General features: G+C 40.7%; 1 protein-coding gene across 1 annotated transcript; it reads left to right on the plus strand.

Moving 5' to 3' along the window:
* Positions 1–12,343: 12,343 nt before the first annotated feature.
* Positions 12,344–20,583, plus strand: LOC129170256 (protein FAM240B). The gene is made up of 3 exons (XM_054757606.1): positions 12,344–12,511; positions 12,634–12,757; positions 19,952–20,583. Coding segments are annotated over exons 1-3 (255 nt in total). The 5' UTR covers positions 12,344–12,510; the 3' UTR covers positions 20,082–20,583.
* Positions 20,584–20,783: the final 200 nt, after the last annotated feature.

Here is a 20,783-nt window from a genome sequence, read left to right on the forward strand (position 1 = left end):
CTATGCTACTTAAATGACATATTTTTTTAATGAGTTTATTTAATGAGTTTATAGTTTATTATTATTATGAGTTCATAAAATTGCTACTTTTTTCTCGATAAAATAGTTTTTTTTTCTTAATATTTTGACTTTTTGTAAAATTACAACCGTTTTTTTCATTTCCGCTCTTTAAAAAAAATGTCCCACTGTTTTAACTTGCTTCTTGGAAATTTTCTTCTCATAATTATAATTCTTCTCATATTTATTCTCATAACATTCTCTTTCCTAATTTTATTAGTATCAACTTCGCTCTTTGCTCTTTTTTTCCCATTTGTGCTGTTGTTTTTTTTTTTGTTCTAAATATTATACAACCATATTCTGTTTCGTTTGCTTTCATAATATTACAACTTTAAAAAAGTAAATATTTCAGCTTTATCTACCGAAATAACGTTATGTTTCCTCATAACATTACAACATTATTCTGGAAAAATTACAACTTTTTCTCTTCATATCACAACTTTTACTCCTAATATTTTGACATTATTCTCATAAAATTACGGCTGATTTTTCTATTTTTGCTGGTTTTTTTGTTGTTGTCTGGTTAAATTACATTTTTAGAATTTGCCTAATAAACAAACAGCCGTGGGACATCGGCCTTATAAATTATTACCAACTTAGGCAACTTAGGCTTAACTTAGGCTGTTTTTTGTGAAAAAAAAAACCCTCCCAATTTTTGGATAACTATTTTATTTTAATACTTTTTTGACTGGCCTGAGGGGCAGGGCCAATGATGGAAAAAAAGACAAGTTAAAAAAAATATTTCGTAAATAACTATTGGTATGCAATTTAATGTAAATTCATACCAATCTTGGAAACAAGGGCTATTATTTTATTGGAAAAATAACATACTGCCAGAAATCCCATAGTTTTTGCATGCTTGTGTCATTTTTTTGTCTATTAAATTTCCCGAAAAGTCTTTGTTTTGTTTTCAAATGATTTCTCAAACTATTTTTATATTAAATCCAGCTTCTAGTAGATATTGGTAATCAAGTACCTTTGAATCTCCCGTTTTTGTATGTTTTGTGTTTACATGTATGCCCATTCATGTAGCTACCTCCCCATGCACATATTGTACATGCAGGACACATACAGTCTGTTATCTCCCTAAAAAAAAATCACAATGTCTTCATTATCACTTATAAAGCTTAATCGAGGTATTAATTATAATTCCATATGTTGTAAAGTGCAAGCTTATCAGACTCTGAGATAATTAGCAAATTGGCTTGTCTCAGGGTGGTGCCTTAGTAAACTAAATCCCTCTTTCTCTAATGTAATGGATCATTATTGGCAATAATTACTAGCTACCGCATGTAGTCTAATTCGGATTAGCTCACTCTCCAAAGGCCAGTATTTGCCACACGTGGTGGCGGTGCTTGGTTTCTGCTACAGTTTTGGGTAAAAGGTTTAGCACGGCCAGTTACAACACAGATCCAAGTAGTTTTCTGTTCCGGAACTTCAAATTGTCAAAAATGACATGCGACAAATGCAGCAATCCCTCGTTTATGGCGGTTAATTGGTTTCAGACCCGACTTTCCGCGAAGCAGGATTCCTTATTAACACATATTATTTATATAATATTATATAATATAATATTTTTGTAGTTAGAGCATAACCTGTTTACTCCCTTCTAAATATGTTTTTTAAACATAAGAGCCCTTTAGACATGAAATAACACCCCTATAATCACATTTACACTCATATTACCCAACACAGTAGACATAAATAAGACTTGTGTCCGGTGCTGGGGGTGAGGGGGTTGGTTGGCATTGAGGGTTCAGAGTTGAGTTTTATCTTGGCGTGGGTTACGGCCGCAACAGCAGCCCATGTTAGGGATTATTGTGCCTGTTGGGAGATCATTCAAAGCTGCAATAAAAGCCTGCTGTTCCGGCGATCAAGTCTGGTGCTTGTGTGTCTCACCCAACATTATAGTAACATTACTGACACCTAGTGACCAGTGTAGAATACTACATATCATCACAAAGTCTTTAAACGTGTCTTCTGAATGCCTTATATTTGTATTTGACTTCATTTAGTCATTTTTACGCTTGAAAATAGAGATGCTCTTATTAGGGTTTTATGCTGCCGATACTGATCATCCATGAGAGTCCTCCAAAGGAGCAAAAATACAAAAACATAATACAAAACAGAGTCCAAAACATAAGTACCGGGCTAAGCCACACAAAGGAGAACATAAAAAACACTGCCAGGGAAAAAGGTCTAGCAGGGAAAAACACTAACAATGAGGGAAGCTAAGAACGCTGATGGAGAAACCAAGCAGGAAGTACTAATATTACTGCGGTAGAAAAGCACCCCGCTGCTGGAGAAGCCAAGCAGGGAAAAATACTCACAGTATAGACAAAACCAGCGGACCAGAAAGACTTCACGAACACGGAACAACACGAGAAAGCGTAGAGCGGAGAGCAAGTGAAAGTTGCGGAACGATCTGGCACCGACTGAGTCCTTCTGCCATGCTTAAGAGTGCCAGGTGAGTAATTGCTTGCAGGCGTGCACCGCAGGCTGCGCCTCTGCAGGACCAGCAGTGCACTGAAACAAACAACAGACAGGTGGCAGCAGAGCGACAGTCACAGAACCCGACAGGTAAGGCTGGACACACTGTGTGTTTATGTTCTTTAAACAACCACACACAAATAGTGTTTTGAGGACAAGACATAATTAATATCATGACAACAAGAGAGAAAAATTGTTCAGTGGCCGTGGGTGCCGTGTTGGTGACTCCTGGTGTAAACAAAGATGCAAGGAAAGTGGAACAGCAATAGGTTTGGTAACACACTGGCATCGTCTGGCGTAGCCTGTGTCAGGCTGTCAAACTGAAGCCACTGAGGTTTTACAGACTACAGTTGACTCGCGGCAGCACGGGACAAAGTGCATCCTTGTTGGCAACCCTGCGTGACACAGCACACGTGTTTGCTGTCACACACCAATCGGTTTTTGGGATCGGCTTTGAAGGCATTTATCGGCATATGCCGGACACATGTTTTTTTACGGAAATCAGCTGATACCATTCGTGGCCGATTGATTGATCAAAGATGTAAAACTTTTTCTACATATACAATATCACCATTTCTCTCATAGATAACCCATCCCACCTCACAGGTGTGCCATATCAAGATGCTGATTGGACACCATGATTAGTGCACAGGTGTGCTTAGACGTGTGCAGTTTTATCTCACAGCACAAAGCCACAGATGTCGCAAGATTTGAGGGAGCGTGCAATTGGCATGCTGACAGCAGGAATGTCAACCAGAGCTGTTGCTCGTGTATTGAATGTTCATTTCTCTACCATAAGCCGTCTCCAAAGGCGTTTCTGAGAATTTGGCAGTACATCCAACCAGCCTCACAACCGCAGACCACGTGTAACCACACCAGCCCAGGACCTCCACATCCAGCATGTTCACCTCCAAGATCGTCTGAGATCAGCCACTTGGACAGCTGCTGAAACAATCGGTTTGTGTAACCAAAGAATTTCTGCACAAACTGTCAGAAACCGTCTCAGGGAAGCTCATCTGCATGCTCGTCATCCTCATCGGGGTCTCGACCTGACTCCAGTTCGTCATCGTAACCGACTTGAGTGGGCAAATGCTCACATTCGATGGCGTCTGGCACGTTGGAGAGGTGTTCTCTTCACGGATGAGAACTGTTCAGGGCACATGGCAGACAGCGTGTCAAAACAAAACTGCACATTTCAGAGTGGCCTTTTATTGTGGGCAGTCTAAGGCACACCTGGTCTATTCACATATTCTGGTCACTAGGTGTCAGTAATGTTCCATTATTGAGACGTGATATTAGATTACTGTCACACTGCATGTAGTCAGCAATGGCAGGTCCAACATAATAGAGTGAAAAGAACTTCTTCTCCCATTCCGTGTGGAAGTGGTACGTTTTTGCCTTGTTTGTCCTTCTTCCCCACTTTGTTTTAAACCCTTTCTTAAGTTTAGAATACAGTAAATAATTTGGAGTCTAACTTGCTGGCTTGCTAATGGTTAAGGCCATGGCTGTCTCTTGTGTCCCTGCAGTGATCCCACAGCCTGCGCATTACAGTTGAGCAACATGATGTAAACAAAGTGTAAAGGTGTCTCCAAAGGCGTTTCAGAGAATTTGGCAGTACATCCAACCAGCCTCACAACCGCAACCGTGTTATTTCATGTCTACAGCGCTGTAATAATGGTAAACAAAAACGTATTTAGAAAGTCACAAGCAAGTTTTATATGCTCTAACTACAGAAATATTCAATTGATTAACATTGAATCCTATATCGCGGATATTCATTTATCGCGGTCAAGTCTGGAACCAATTAACTGCAATAAACAAGGGACTACTTTATATTGTTTCCTTATTGCCAAAAGTTACTGTTTATCACAGGATTGTCTTTATGCTATTCTGTAGCTGAGTAAGTGTTAAAGTGCTTAATGTTGTTATTTCAATAACATTGAAAAGCATATTTCCTGTGTTCGATGTGTGCTCGAATATTGAAAAATCTACCATTTTTACACATTTTCGTCACCTCTTCCAGGTCTGGAGGAGGCGGGGCAAGTAACGTCTACTGTGTGGACAGTCCCACACGGAAGTTCTCCTTCACTACAATGCATTGAAATTACACTCCAGTTCCCTGTGAATTTCTGTTGTATGTTTTATATATATCATGCCCGCTCGTTGTGCTGAAGACTTTTTCTGGAACACTCGAGGAGACGGCTTCATCTTGTTCACATTTCTAAAAGACACCATTCGCCTCCTCAGATGATCGGAAGTCTTTGTGGGTCATGTTTCTGCCCTGCTGATGGAAATAAAAGTCAAACACCCACAAGATGTTCAACCGTGGAAAAGTGTGCCAAGGTAGCTACATTTCTCCTGCTAATATGAGCCATATTCCTATCTGGCTGCTAATGTGCTATCTGTTGCAGCGCGCAACAACAAATCGTTTGATTGCAGTGTCACTACGAATCTTAGACCAGGGGTCACCAAGGTGGTGCCCGTGGGCACCAGGTAGCCCCCACGACCACATGAGGTGCCCGCAAGCCTGCTTTTCATTGAGGTTTTCAGTTAATAATGAAAGAAGAGTAGAAAGAAATGCATTCTGAAATACAAAATGTGAGTTGTGGACACCAGCATTGTGTTCATGTTCTGGTAAAACAAGCATATTCGCTTTGTTTGGGTTTAAAATAAGCTCTGAAAATAAATGTTACAAAAATGAGTACCTCTTGGCCATTTTCATTTTGAAAAAGTAGCTCTCACAAGGACAAACGTTGGTACACACTAATAATATGTGTTTTCATACCAAATTGCTTGCTAAACACAATCGTTGTCGATCATCTTCAGCTGGCTGATAGCTATCAGTGGCTATCACTGCCAGTAAAACATATCATACTACTCACAACACAATATTATTCAATATATATACTGCTCAAAAAAATTAGAGGAACACTTCGAAAACACATCAGATCTAAACTGGGGGAAAATGATCTTGAATATCTTTCCTGATAATCAGTGGGTGATGTATTAGTAACAAAATGATGCCACATAATTTGATAGAAATGAAAATGAGGGGGGAAATCAAAGACACCCCAAAAATGAAAGTGAAAAAATGATGCAGCACACTGGTCCATTTTGCCAAAATGTCATTGTAGCAACTCAAAATGATTCTCAGTAGTTTGTGTGGCCCCCACGTGCTTGTACGCATGCCTGACAACGTCGGGGCATGCTCCTAATGAGACTACGGATGGTGTCCTGGGGGATTTTCATTTCTATCAAATGATGTGGCATCATTTTGTTACTAATACATCACCCAATTATTATTCATGACTGTGCTTTTTTGCACCTGGTTGTTGGTGTCATCCGTAAGTGTTCTCAACGTGAATTGGTAGCAAATCATGGATTGCCGTCACTTGTCTTTCTAGCCTATCTTGCAGTCGATCTCTTCCTTTCTTTTTTTTTTTTACTAAGATCTAATCTAGGAATCTTAGAATAACAGCATGGAGTTTCATTCCAGGGCTAAAAAAGCAGCGATCGCTGCTCACTGGACTTGTATTTTGCAGTTGGCAGTGTCACATACAAAAGAACTTACTTGTGGCCATTTTTGTGTGCAAACAACATCATAATTACACAAACACAAAATCGGTGAATGTTATTATTGTGTTATTGTGTTGATTGTTGAGAATGTCAATTTCTTCGCTTTGCTGTGAGTTCAATGGCTGCATGTGTTTGAATCTGGTTCCCAGAATGTGTTCTGGTCGTGACATCACAGCCAAGATGGCGCCAGTTCAGAAAGCTCGCTCGGGGGCAAAATCACCACTTCATTTCCGACCTATTTCATAGTTTTTATTTGTCTATGACAGCAGTATGACAAACATGTCTTATTAAGTGAGTACTACTCATTTTGTTATTGTTTTTTTTCAAACATTTTTCGGTGTCATGAGCACTTTAATGTGTTATGCTAACATAGCGGACACCTATTCAGCCTGTTCTTCTGCGTGCTAGTTTTGTGTTTGAGTGACTTTTTCCAGATTAAATGTCTGTTCTTGGTCTTGAATTTTGTGAAATAAATTTGTAAATATGACTTGTGTTTTTTTCCTCTTCATGACCCATGTTTTGACTGTATACTCCAGAACGACGTATAGTATGGAAAATACACTATTTGCCAAGGGCGTCCACCTGCCTCACTTATCCGCCTCCAGTCACCAGCTCAAGATGCCTGAACACAAAGCATGGAACAAGAAACGCAGGCTCAAACTACAACAGAAACATAAAGTTGTTGTGATATTGTGATATTCTTACACTAGTTTTCAGATGTCGTGCTACCATGGACTTAAAATGACATTTGCTATAGTGTGTTTGTGTTTACTCCTAATTATTGTTTTTGGTGTTTTATTGTCACATCATGGATTGTGACGTGATAATCCAGTGGTGGCTGCGGAATGGTCCATGCCACCCGTACACATCCCAGTACTGTCAGCTGCTTTAATCCCGGCCATGAAGTTTGCAGCGTGGATGTGATCAGCTGCTAGGAAGGATGTCACTCCAACACCGCTGTGTGTGTGACATGATATTAAAGTTTTGTAATGCCTTCCGTCTGACTCGCCAGATATTTTGCCAGCAATCACCGCAAGAAGCTTTGTGCACACACACACACACACACACACACACACACACCTGTTCAACAAATCCTATCAGCCAGTAGACACGGTGAAGGAGGAGCTCAAACCAAGCAACTCAAGTTGTTGCTGATGTTTGAACGATGTAGAATACGCAGCACAAGATGTGCAAGTGGTTCTCAATTATTGTGTGAACTAAAAGAACAGAATAATGTGGATATCCAGTGGTGTGAAAAAGTGTTTGCCCCCTTCCTGATTTCTTATTTTATCTGCATGTTTGTCACACTTGAATGTTCATTAAACAATTGTAAATATTAGTCAATGACAACACAAGTGAACACAAAATGCAGTTTTTAAATGAAAGTTTTTATTATTAAGGGAGAAAAAAATCCAAACTAATACATGTCCCTGTGTGAAAAAGTGATTGCCCCCTAAACCTAATAACTGGTTGGGCCCCCCTTAGCAGCAACAACTGCAATCAAGCGTTTGTGATAACTTGCAATGAGTCTCTTACGGTGCTGTGGAGGAATTTTGGCCCACTCATCTTTGCAGAATTGTTGTCATTCAGCCACATTGGAGGGTTTTCCAGCATGAAGCGCCTTTTTAAGGTCATGCCACAGCATCTCAATAGGATTCAGGTCAGGACTTTGACTAGGCCACTCCAAAGTCTTCATTTTGTTTTTCTTCAGCCATTCAGAGGTGGACTTGCTGGTGTGTTTTGGATCATTGTCCTGCTGCAGAACCCAACTTGGTTTCAGCTTGAGGTCACCAACAGATGGCTGGACATTCTCCTTCAGGATTTTTTGGTAGACAGCAGAATTCATGGTTCCATTTATCACAGCAAGTTTTACAGCTCCTGAAGCTGCAAAACAGCCCCAGACCATCACACTACCACCACCATATGTTACTGTTCGTATGATGTTCTTTTTCTGAAATGCGCCATCTCTTTTGGGACACACACCTTCCAAAAAGTTCAACTTCAGACCACAGAGTCTTGGGGATCATCAAGATGCTTTCTGGCAAAATTGAGCCAAGAATTAATGTTTTTATTGTTCAGCAGTGGTTTTTGTCTTGGAACTCTGCCATGCAGGCCGTTTTTGACCAGTGTCTATGATGTAGTGGAGTCATCACTGACCTTAACTGAGGCCAGTGAGGCCTCTTTGGATGTTGTTGTGGGGTCTTTTGTGACCTCTTGGATGAGTTTTCGCTGTACTCTTTGGGGCATTTTGATTGGTCAGCCAGTCCTGGGAAGGTTCACCACTGTCTGTCTGTGGCATGCATCCGTTCATCCATCCACGATAGATAGATAGATAGATAGATAGATAGATAGATAGATAGATAGATAGATAGATAGATAGATGGTTAGGTAATAAACCACTGTTGTGATAATATATAATAATAATAATAATAATTTAACAAATTCTAATAATACTCCAGTTCACTGTTTTTCTCTTTTCTACTGTCCACCTCTCCTTCGATTCCCTTAATTAAAAAAACATATATAATAATAAAACATTATACATATATTTAAAGACAAATCTGTCATGATTGGTGTGATGCCACCTGTCTGCCATGTCTTGCAGCACATTGCTGAGCCTTCTGGCAGGAGCTAACGTTACACACCTGCTGGCAATTATCACCTGATGCCTTCTGAGCTTCACTCCTTGCCAGATTGTTCCCTGATGTCTGCCTACGACCTGCTCCTCCCAGCATCTCGTGTTGCTCAGTGTTTTATACTTTCTGGTCATTTTTGCATCAGACTGTGAGTACCTAGTTTCCCTGCTTCGCTTCTTCCTGCAGCGGTTCTTTACATTATTATTGTTCTTGCTCAGTTTTTCTGCAGTGTTTTGTGTTGTACTTTCTCTGCTAGTTTTTATCGGCAGCTCCCTTAGTTAGTTTGTATTTTTGTAGTTCTCTCCCTGCTATTTCCGTCCCGTGGATAGCAGCCCCTTTAGTTCTAGTTGTCTCTTTCCCGTGACGATGTCCAGGTGACTTTGTATTCATTTTTTCATCTGTGTATTTTGCTACTTGTGTGGACAGTTTTTTTTGTAATAAATTTTTGTTACACGGACTGACTCGTCTCTGCGTTTGGGATCCAGCCTTTCGGCTTGTGGCCAAGCCTGACAAAGTCTTTACACAAAATTACAGTAGTTGCCGAGGAAACTAATGAGGAACTAATGACTAAGGCACATAAATTTTGACTAGTTACTGAGGAACTAATGAACAACTAATGGGGAACTAATGAGTAGAGTAGTTACTGACGAACTAAGGCACATAAATTTAGGGTAGTAATGAACTAATGAGTAGGGGTTAGGGTTAGGTAGATTAGTTTCTCATTAACTACTGTAATTTTGTGTACCTTATTTTAAAGTCTTACCCAAAATTTGAGCTTTTTCTAGTTACATTTGCTGTATTTTTCCACTTTTACTGGATTTTTGTTTATTTTGTTTCTGCAATGAGCCACGCTCCACAGATGGCCCTGCGCCACACTTCGGACATCCATGCGGGTTTTGCCAGGAAGGAGAGCAGTGCCTTCCGCTGTTGGTCAAGGGCTGGGTTGCATTGTTGGGGGATGATTTTTACAGCTTTCAGGTGTGCGTTGCACGGCGTTACGGAGGTGGAGCTCTTTGCCTCGCTCGGTAGATCACTTTTGTTGATGGCTTTAATTTAATTACTGAATAAATGCATGATGCAAGAAACACTTAGATGCGCACCCTTACTTGCTAAATAAAGTGACCATGTTGCTAGACTGTCAACACTTCAAGGTGTGAGGTGTGTTATGAAACGGAACATCAATAGAACCGCTCGGTGATTAAGGATGCAGACAAGTCTGAACATCTACGCGGGTTGAGCTGACAGATCTTTAATGTTTGTCAAATGTCGAATTACTACAGCTTCTGGATTGGACATCAACAAGTAGTCTTTTAAGTCAAAATTGCAAAAAAACATCTACATGTCGGGATGTCGCTGGGAACACCAAGTTAGGTTGGATTGCAAGGTGTGCCTTGCACACTGCCACTTCCATATTACTGTATTATCATTCATAGTAGCCATGCCATAGTCAAGTGTGATTGGCTTCTGGCTGCCCCGTTCTCATGACACAGCTTTTCTCCAAACGAGAAATCTCATCACGTTTTAATCTCTCTGGATCTTGTCACATGAGATCTTGTGACACCCCAGTAAACCCTTGTTTATCGCCATTGATTGGTTCCAGACCCCAGAATGATAAGTGCATTTATGCAAAGTTGGATTCCTTCCGTAGTGAGTGCATTGAATACAATTTTTAACAATTTTTATTAAAGTCATTTAGATATGAGGTAACACCCCTGTAGACACCTTTATAGTCCTATTACCCAACATAGTAGACATAATAAGAGATATCTATACATAATATTTATTTTAAAGGTTTTGTCTCAACAGAATAGTCATTTTAAAAAATCACATCGAATTGCTAACTATGTCCTATTTTGTCTTCCTACTGTCAACAGCAACGATGCAATTTGGAAAGCTGCACATTTCTTTGCGGCACAGTTGTCCCTCGCGATATCACGATTCTAATGTTGCTTCCTGACTATATTGAATTTTTTCCCAAAATAATTAATAAATGATTGCTGATTTGTGGTTAACTATAAGGCTTATTATAAGTCAAAAAATATTGAAAGACAAGTTCTATGAGGTATTCTGGTCACTAGGCATCAGTAATGTTGAGACATGATGTTAGATGACATTAGCTTTCACACTGCATGGAGTCTGGCTACTGAGCCAGCAGAGCTGAGCCGACATGCCATGGCTGAGAAGGAGTGGGGAAAAAAGGTTCTCCTCTCATTCTGTGTGAAGTGGTAAGTTTTTGACTTCTTTTTCCTTCTTCCCCGCTCAGTTTGGATCACTTAAGTTTAGAATAAGTAAATTGGAGAGGCTAACTAGTTAGCTTGCTATGCTAGTGGCAAACACCGTTTATCCCTGCAGTGATACTGTAGCCTGAGCAATGTGATGTAAACAAAGAATTATAGAGAATAAGAATAAGAATAAAAGTCGCTATAGGTTGTTATTTCATGTCTACGGGGCTGTAATAATGTTAAAAATCATTTAGAAAGTCCTAACAGGTTTTCTATGCTCTAACTATGAAAATATTCAGTTTATTAATATTGAATCCCACTTTGCAGAAATTCACTTATCATGGTCTGGTCTGGAACCATTTAACCGTGATAAACGAGGGATTATTGAACAAAATAAATAATGAAAAGTATGAAACGTTGCGTGAAACTCTGCGTGATTCTTCCTGAGGTGTGATTAGAAGTGTTAAAGGAAGATGTCTACTCCCCCTTCGTAATGATAGACCAACTCAAAAAACAGAATAGAATTTTGCAGGTTTTTGCTGAATAAGACAACCAGAATGTCAGTGAATGAATAATTTTGGCTTTACAATATGAATGATAAAACATCAAACATGTGACCTATGGGCCAGGATTACTCTACTTACTAGGATTCTGATGATTTCCTCCCTCCTTGTACCGACCTTCTCGACACGTTTGCAATCAAACAAAAACGACACAAAAACAAGCAATAATAAACACCCCAATGCCCAATAAAATATTATTTTACTGCAGAGTTTATATACAGTAGTTTACTTTGTAAACAAACCCCCACTCTGCTTTGTATCAAAGCCTGGTCTTTTCAGATGTGCTCTCACGCAGTCTCTTGGACCTACTGTAAGCTACTTACTTTCCAGTATATCCCTGGAAAGTACAGAACCTTGAGTTTAAGAAACAGTTGGAATAAATGGTTTAAAATAGTATCGAAAATCCTTGTTGGGAGGACTGGATTAAAAAGCTTCATGGGCCATTTATGACCCATGGGCTGTAGTTTGCTTATGCTTGATCTAAATTGAATTTAACATTTTGAATGCTTTTCACACACACACACAAATACCACATGGCTTAAAATAGAAAAGCTCACACTGACTCAAATGTAAAGCAATGCCCAACTCATACTACTTCAAATGACCACAAATAAGGCTCACCTGTGTCATTTTTGTACATCATTATAAAGGTAAACATTTTTTTCACATTTTTTGGTGCCCCCTGGAGCCCACGGCGCCCTTAGCATCTGCCTGTATTGCCGATTGGGCCATCTGGCTCTGGGTAGATGATACACGGGCCCGGTAGACCACAACAAGTGAGAGAGAGGAAACGGTGAAGAGGAGGGGAGGAGTTAAAAGAGCAGATAAAAAGACAAGAAGAGAGAAGTGTACTGAGGGAGCTATGCCATAGAAAAGAATGAAAAAGGAAACGAAAAGGGCAAAAGAAGAGGAGGAATCAGTGAGAAGTGATATATAAGTGTGTGAGAACAGAAGAAAGGCGGCAAGAGTAAGTAATTCAATTTCGGGTTTCATGACTACTCATGAAAGCATTCAGTTAGGCAACGAAACGAGGACCAGACCTAAGGAAATGTCTTAACTGTGACCCCACATTTCCATGTTGCTGCCAAGTGATGAATGTGGCGCGGATCCATGACAAACACAAGCTGAAGTCCTTCTGGGAGCAGAGGATCGTCCAACACAGCCAGCAGATGGACGAGGAGGAGAGTCGAAAGAAGACCAGCGCTCTGACAAGGTCAGCGGCAATTACCATACTCCAATTCATGTTAGCATCATCACAAACTGAAGATTTGCATATCTAATAAGGTTGGTAACATGAAACCACATGCATTTATTGTACACTGCGTTTGGTACTCCACAGCCATCAAATGTGAGCTGACAAGGTGAAAATAAGACCTTCATCAACAATATCCTGGCGGTTAAACTGAACTGTATAATACTCAGATGCAAAGTCCAAAGTTAACGTGTTACTAATGCGTTATCAGACGTTTCCTTGAAAGGCACAATTTTTTTTTGACGTGCGTGTTTGTCCCTCGGCCCACACCGTAGTTTGAGGAACGGCAGCTGACGTAAAGGCAGAAATGGTCAAAGAAAAGTGTGTCTTGAATGGTAAGTTTAGCAGATGCCTCTCTCGACAAGACCGAAGTTATTTGTGTCGCTGTGAGTCGAGCATGTCGCCGGGAAGCAGTGAGAACTTACTGGTGCACAGCAGGTATTTTTCAAATTGTCAATTATACAGTGGTACCGTGGTACCGTGGCATACAAGTGTCCAAACGAACAAGTGTTTTTTTTTAGATACCATCCATCTCTCAGTGGATTTTTGCTTTGAACAGCTAGCTAAAATTTGGGCTAAGAGCTACTAACTACAGGCATAGTCGAGGACAGCTATTTTGGGGCTTGTGTCAAATAGCATTAGCTCTCGCTAGCGTTGGTGGTTACCGGGAAAGGAACATACGTACATTATAGGGATCTGATTTAGTTTATTTATAATATATTGTGCAAAACAATGACAGGAACATCAAATGAAAAGCACTAAATGAATAATGACAGCCACCATCCGCCAGTACGAGATGTGCACCAACAAATATGTACTTTAGCACTCAATAAGGTAATCAAATCTGACCTTTATCAGCATCAGCATTTGGGACCAAATATGAGGTGAAAGAAAATAAAGTAAAGTAGTCTTATCTGTGCATCGTGGGAGAAGATGCATTGCAAAGTTACATGGTGCTTTCAAGGACCGTGGAACAACTATATGTTATTTTTTAAAATAAAACAGTTGTTTGTTTTTTTATCATCCCACCTGAATGTTTCCGGTGTTTGGGGACCCCTGCCTCACAGCATGCTTGGGCTGATGATGTGCTTTTTTACACATTTGAAAATACTTTGAAATACAACTGGACGTTAATCTTTCATTATTTTATAATGAAAGATTAAGGTCTACATCGACAAATGTAATTGTTGAATCATATTGAATCGACTCGAATCGTTTGTGCACAGTATCGAATTGTGCTGTTTTTAAAATATAACATTTTGCAATCGTATCTTAACTCGTGTATCTAGATGTGTATGGGAGCCTTTGCCACAAAGAGATTAACATCCCTAATTATTATAGATAAAAACTTAAGTTGTTTCTATCTGCCATTAATTGTGATTAATTATGGTTATAGAAGAAAAGTTGACCCAAAAAATGTCACTGGCCCTGAGCAGGAGGATGTAATTGGCTGTCCGTAGACACAGGACCATCCTCGGCCCAAATGTAGGTTGTTACCGGTGCTGAGTGCAGTACAATAACCATCAGACAGCATCAAAAATCTCTTCAAACGGCTCGTGTCCTTAAGTGCCACAAAATTGCACGTTTGAAATTTGTGCGAGAGCACCAAACATGGGACACTGAAAGACAGAAGAAAATTTTATTCTCTCCTGAGAAAAAACGTAATCTTGACGGTCGTGATGGCTTCCAACGTTACTGGCATGACAAGGAGATCCCACCTGAGATGTTTTCCACACGGCACAGTGGAGGGGGGGTCCATCATGATCTGGGCTGCTTTTTCCTTCAATTAAACAATGGAGCTTCAGGTTGTGCAGGGTTGTCAAATGGCAGTTGGCTATTTGGAAATGTAGGGGGCATCCATCATGACTGAAGGTTCTCGTCTGTGTGGTAATGACTGGCTTTTTCAACAGGACAACACTGCAGTTCACAATGCCCGCCTGAAAAAGGACTTTTTCCAGAAGAATAACCTCACTCTTTTGGACCATCCTGAGTGTTCCCCTGATTTAAACCCAATTGAGAACATTTGGGGATGGGTGGCAAGGAAATTCTCAATCCCACTGACATACCTTCCATAGTGGAAGCATAGTCTGAGGACACAAACGCAGACAGTTACATCACCGTGGCTGAAGTATCTGGGGTAGTCAAAACACTCCCCAGTGGCAAAGCATCAGTGTGAACGAGTTTCGCCCTGAGTTCCTCAAGGCTCTGGATGTTGAGGGACTGTCTTGGCTGACACGTCTCTTTAAAATTGAAGTCGGGAACAGTACCTCTGGATTGGCAGACCGGGGTGATGGTCCCTCTTTTCAAGAAGGGTGACCGGAAGGTGTGTTCCAACTATAGGGGGATCACACTCCTCAGCCTCCCTGGGAAAGTCTATTCCAGGGTACTGGAGAGAAGGGTACGGCCATTAGTCCAACCTCGGCTACAGGAGATTCAATGTGGTTTTCGACCCGGTTGCGGAACACTTGACCAGCTCTACATCCTTGCAAGGATACTGGAGGGTACATGTAAGTTTGCCCAACCGGTCTACATGTGCTTTGTGGACTTGGAAAAGGCATTCGACCGTGTTGCTTGTGGTGTCCTGCAGGGGGGTGCTTTGGAAGTACGGGATTGATGGTATGCTACTACGTGCCATTCAGTCCTTGTACAACTGGAGCAGGGGCCTGGTTCACATTGCCAGCAGTAAGTCGAGCCTGTTTCCGGTGTTGGCCTCTGCCAAGGCTGCCCTTTGTCACCAATTCTGTAATTCTCATTTTATAATTTCTATAATTCTATCATTTCAAGGACAGAATTTCTAGGTGCAGCCAAGGCGTCAAGGGAATCCAGTTTGAGGGCCTCCTATTTGCAGATGATGTGGTCCTGATGGCCTCATCGGGCTGTGACCTTCAGTGTTTACTGGTGAAGTTTGCACCTGATTGTGAAGCTTCTGGGATGAGACTCAGCACCTCAAAATCCGAGGCCATGGTTGTCAGTCGGATTGCACCCTCCGGGTTGGGAGTGAGGTCTTGCCCCAGGTGGAGGAGTTCATGTATCTCACCGTGTTGGAGTGCGCATCGGTGCAGCCTCTGCATTAATGCGGTCGCTGTACTGGACCATCATGATTGAAGACAGAGTTGAGCCGGAAGGCAAAGGAGCGAGAGGAGAGAGGATCCAGTTGAGGTGGCTCGAGCATCTAGTCTGGATGCCTCACGGACGCCTCCCTGGTGAGGTGTTCCGAGCATGCCCAGCGGGGAGAAGGCAGACCAAGGAGGGGGGATTATATCTCATAGCTCCCCTGGGTACGCCTTCCAGTTCCTCTCGATGGAACTGGAAGCGATGGCCGGGGACTGGGTAGTCTGGACATCCTTACTGAGACTGCCGTCCCCGCGACCCGGACCTAGCAAAATAAAATGAAATGGCAACGGAAGTTTACAAAAATGGACATCAGTTCCAGACAGTGGATGCCCTCCATGAGGCCATCTTCACCACCTGGAGCAACATTCCCACTATCCTCCTGGAAACATCATCAAGCATGCCCATACCAATTTTTGAGGTGATTACAAGAATTCCGTAGCTACTCATTACTGAGTCCTCATTACTTTATTTTATTTCTATTTTAGGGAAGTTTTGGAGGTTTTTGAGCTGTGATCTTAAACTTTTGATCAGGTCATGAACAGCCTATTTCACTTTATTGGTTGATTGCAATAAATTGCTTACTAATTTTTTTTTGGTCTCGCTCCCATTTATTCTTTTTGCATTTTGAAGCTCTATCTTAGAACTAAATGCTGAAGAGCATTACACCTACACATATACATACACCTGGGGAGGTGTTCAGGGCAAGTCCGACCGGTAGAAGGCCTCGGGAAAGACCCAGGACCCGTTGGAGAGACTATGTCTCCCAACTGGCCTGGGAACACCTCGGGATCCGCCGGAAGGAGCTGGACAAAGTGGCCGGGGAGAGGAAAATTTGGGCCTCCCTGCTTGGGCTGCTGCCCCCGTGACCCGATCTCAGATAAGCGGTAGAAGATGGATGGATGGATGGATATACATACTTGTACACCTACACCTACTAGGTTATTCTGCACCAAAATTCAATGGTTCATAAAAAATAGCATTCAAGGTAATATTTATCAGGTCTAATTAAAAGAAGATAGACATATAATAAAGATTGTTTTTTACAGAAGAACTTAAATCAGTTCACGACCTTGTAAACGTCATGTTTTTCTATGCAATCCTCCATCATTGCAAGTACATTGAACTACTGATGTCCATCCCCCAAAATTCATAGCAGAATTCCATAAGTTGGAAGCAAAAGTTGTTTTACCCAGTTTATTATTGTGTTTTGTGTGTCAGTTTTCCCCCAGGCTTCACAATTTCATTATTATTAACTAAAATACCTGGGCGATGTTTACAGCTCGTCTGTCTGTCATCACATAGTAGCCTGGGAATGTTGATTAGGAGCCCTGCGGCTGCACATTTCAATCCCACGGATCAGTGTGTATACTCGAGGACAGACTAGTGGAATGATGAAGATTAAGTGAGAGGTGATGGTGCATGCTGACAGACTGGCACGGGCAGACATAACATTATGATGCGGATAACAACACTCTGTAACCCAATTATGCCTGACAACAGTGGCCTCAGCTCAGGTTGCAGCGGATGCCTGCCCAGCATGCTATCAGTGTAAATACTGACCTCAGCGATTCCACCATTCTTTTCTTCAACGCTGTCAACACAGCCTTCACGGCTCTACCAGATTTCATGAGAGAAACTGGTGGCAGGTTATGGAGGTCCGTGTTCGGGACCACTAAAATATCAAATTCTATCAGGACAGACAAAGAATAAACAATAGATACAAAAGGATTTATGTTAATTTTGGAATTCAACAACAAAGACTATGGGCGTCTTCTGTCTGTCAGAGGGACATCATCCGTAGGGGTGCATCCCAGGCACCATAACAACATCCACTAAGTGGGTCTGCAAGAATGATCCATAACTATGAATTTTGAAAGATCATCATCAGTCTAGTCATGAATAATGGCTCTGAGGTCGTGGTATCACTCGCCCTGCAGGTAGATTCTCCCAAACCAACCGGAGGTCATCAAACCAAACACCGCCTTCACTCACGGTGCAACCACAAAAACACGTGGAACACATGTACTGTACACCACACAGACTACGCAAGTATGGAAATAAACGCTTACACACTAATATACATGCAAAACAATACTTTTATAGACAGGGCATGCTGGGAAGCTACCCAGCATGCCCTGCGGGTTACACATTCCTCTAAAAGAGTATTGCTTTGCATAACATGTTGCACCTTGAGTGTGGCGGGCATCTGAGTTGAAAAGCTCCTGTTGATTCATGATAATTGGATCAAAAATCTGCAAATGTGCAGGGTCGTGAATGCTGAATTGCAAATATGCATACAAAATTCCGAAGTAATGTTATGGTATCCCTAAATGGTCAAATCTAAAGCATTTTGAAAATAAATGCTTTATGTATAGATTTGAAAACACACTTTTGACCAGAATGCTGTCCAAGTGGGCTAAGGAGCCAACAAGCAATAAATCAGGGGTGTTCAAACTTCAAGCGAGGGCCACATAGTGAAAAACGAAAGAATGCAAGGGCCACTTTGATATTTTGTAAAGCAACACATGTTGACATGCTAAGAAGTTACTGTATATACAGTCATTGAAAATGATTACCGGTAGACCACCTTTGTTTCTTCACTTTTTTGCTCATTTTAATGCCTGATACTGTACACTGTTTGGACAAATATAACAATAACAACACAAATAGCTCATAAGGGTTCCATTTTTGGTAGTACAATGCTATAGCTATTCATGTAAGAATTTAAGCGATTTTGGTTATTATCAAGAAAACCATGGAAGTTGCTCGATATTATGTCCACATTTAGGCATTAAAATGGATCAATACACTGAAGAAACAAGGGTGGTCTAATCATTTTTTTCATGACTGACAGCTTTGTGAAATGATATGTGAAAAATTATTACTTCACTCTTAGCTTTTTCCCCATTTTTGCTGCTGTTGTTTATTTTTAAATTTTTCAAATATTTTAATTTTCTTCTTACATAATCTTTGGACATTTTCTTTTCATAATATAATGACTTCATTCCCGTATTTTGACTTTATTCCCACAATGTTATAACTTTTCCCCAACCTAATTTTCCCCAAATTCTCACTTTATTTGTTGTTTTTGATGGTTTTCTAATATTCCGACTTTTTAAAAATATCATATTTCTTAATAATGCATATTTCTTTAATATTTCAACTCTGTGCTACTAAAATAATGTTATTTTTCCTCATAATTTTCCAATTATTTCAAGTTTCTTCTTGTCATTTTTTTCCACACAAGACATTATTCCCACAATATTTTGACCTAATTCTGGTGCTATTAGAACTTTGTCTGCAACATTCAGTACCGGTAATTTAAAAAAAAATTACAACTTTATTCCTTGTTTCGTTTGTTTCTCATAGTACAACTTTTTATTATATTTCACCTTTATGCCACTAAGCTTTTTCCTTGTAATATTAAGGTTTTTTTCGTAAAATTACGATTTTTTTTCTCATTAGATTGCAACTTTTTTTCTCTTAATATTTTGACTTTATTCTTATTAAATTACTGCTGATGCTGTTGTTTTTTTAGTTTTCTTGGTAAATTCTAATTTCGGAATGTGCCGTGGACCAATAAAAAAACAGACGCACGGCACACATGGCCCCCGGGCCGCACTTTAGATACCCCTGCAATACATAAACTGGCTGTTAATATCACTATGATTTAATACATCAGGTTTGCCACTGAGCCGGAGATAAACGTCTTGTCTGTCCAGCAAAATTCAAATGTCGAAAATAATAACTTTGCTCAAAACACACACAGTACATAGTTTCAAGAAATGTGTTTTGACCTTCTGTTGTCCTAAAATCAATTTGGCTGAGCTTTTAGCTGACTTTCTTCTTGATGTACAGTGTGTGTATATTGAAAGAAGCGTTACCATAGAAACACTGATGGTATCCGCTGCTTTTGAGGGTTAATATCACGGATAAGATGGGATGGTGTTGGGATCAGTGTCTACAAGCAAGGTACAATATTGATGCCGCCAAGCATTGTAGAATGTGTGTGTTCACCGTGTCTTTCTTCCACCTCTCCAGGCTGAGGGAGCAGTGGTTGGTCATGTTGGATCAGAGGAACGAGCACCAACAGAGCTTCTTTGAGGAGAGAATAAGACGATCTCAGAAGGCTCAGCAGCTCCTCACAGAGCTCGATTCACCTTTGCCATGATTCGGAGATCCAATAGAGGATGAAACAAAAAGGAAGCACAGCAGGGATGTGAATGGATGGAGGATTCCATGCCTAAATCCTCTAAATGCCTTCTTGAAGAAGCTTTGTATGCCATACTCCCTTTTAACTATTCTCAGGGCAATGAATGGATCACAACTGGATTGTTCAGGTTGTCTGAGAAGACATTTGGCCTCTCATCTGAGCAGTCTTCATCAGTTCCTTCACAAAGACTTTACGTACTGTAGACCGGACAGCCCATGAATTGATGAGGCCTGCTCGGATGAGAGGCCAAACGTCTTCTAAGACAACCTGAACAGTCCGGTCGCCATCCATTAAGTGCCCTCAGAATGAGAATATTCACAGACACGTCCCTGTTAGCTATTCCCTCATTACGGGACGGGTTTCATTTGTACCAAGTATCTGTGCTGATCTCAAAGCTTTCAAGATGAAATAAATCCCTAATGATTGATTTGGAGTCCTGGACTGTGTAAGTTTCTAAATCACCTGTAAGAAGCCCAGAGGTTACTTATCCGAGATTACATCCTTCATGCTAAGAAGTTACGTATATTAAATGTTTTATTAGTATGGACTTTGCTCTTTTTTCCCCACTTTTTTTGTGTGTGTGTGTTTTTCCACATATTTCAACTTTCTTCTTAAATAATTCTCATGTATTTTCTTTTTGTAATATTACGTAATATTATG

The sequence above is a fragment of the Dunckerocampus dactyliophorus genome, chromosome 17, assembly GCF_027744805.1.
Source record: "Dunckerocampus dactyliophorus isolate RoL2022-P2 chromosome 17, RoL_Ddac_1.1, whole genome shotgun sequence".
NCBI lineage: Eukaryota > Metazoa > Chordata > Actinopteri > Syngnathiformes > Syngnathidae > Dunckerocampus > Dunckerocampus dactyliophorus.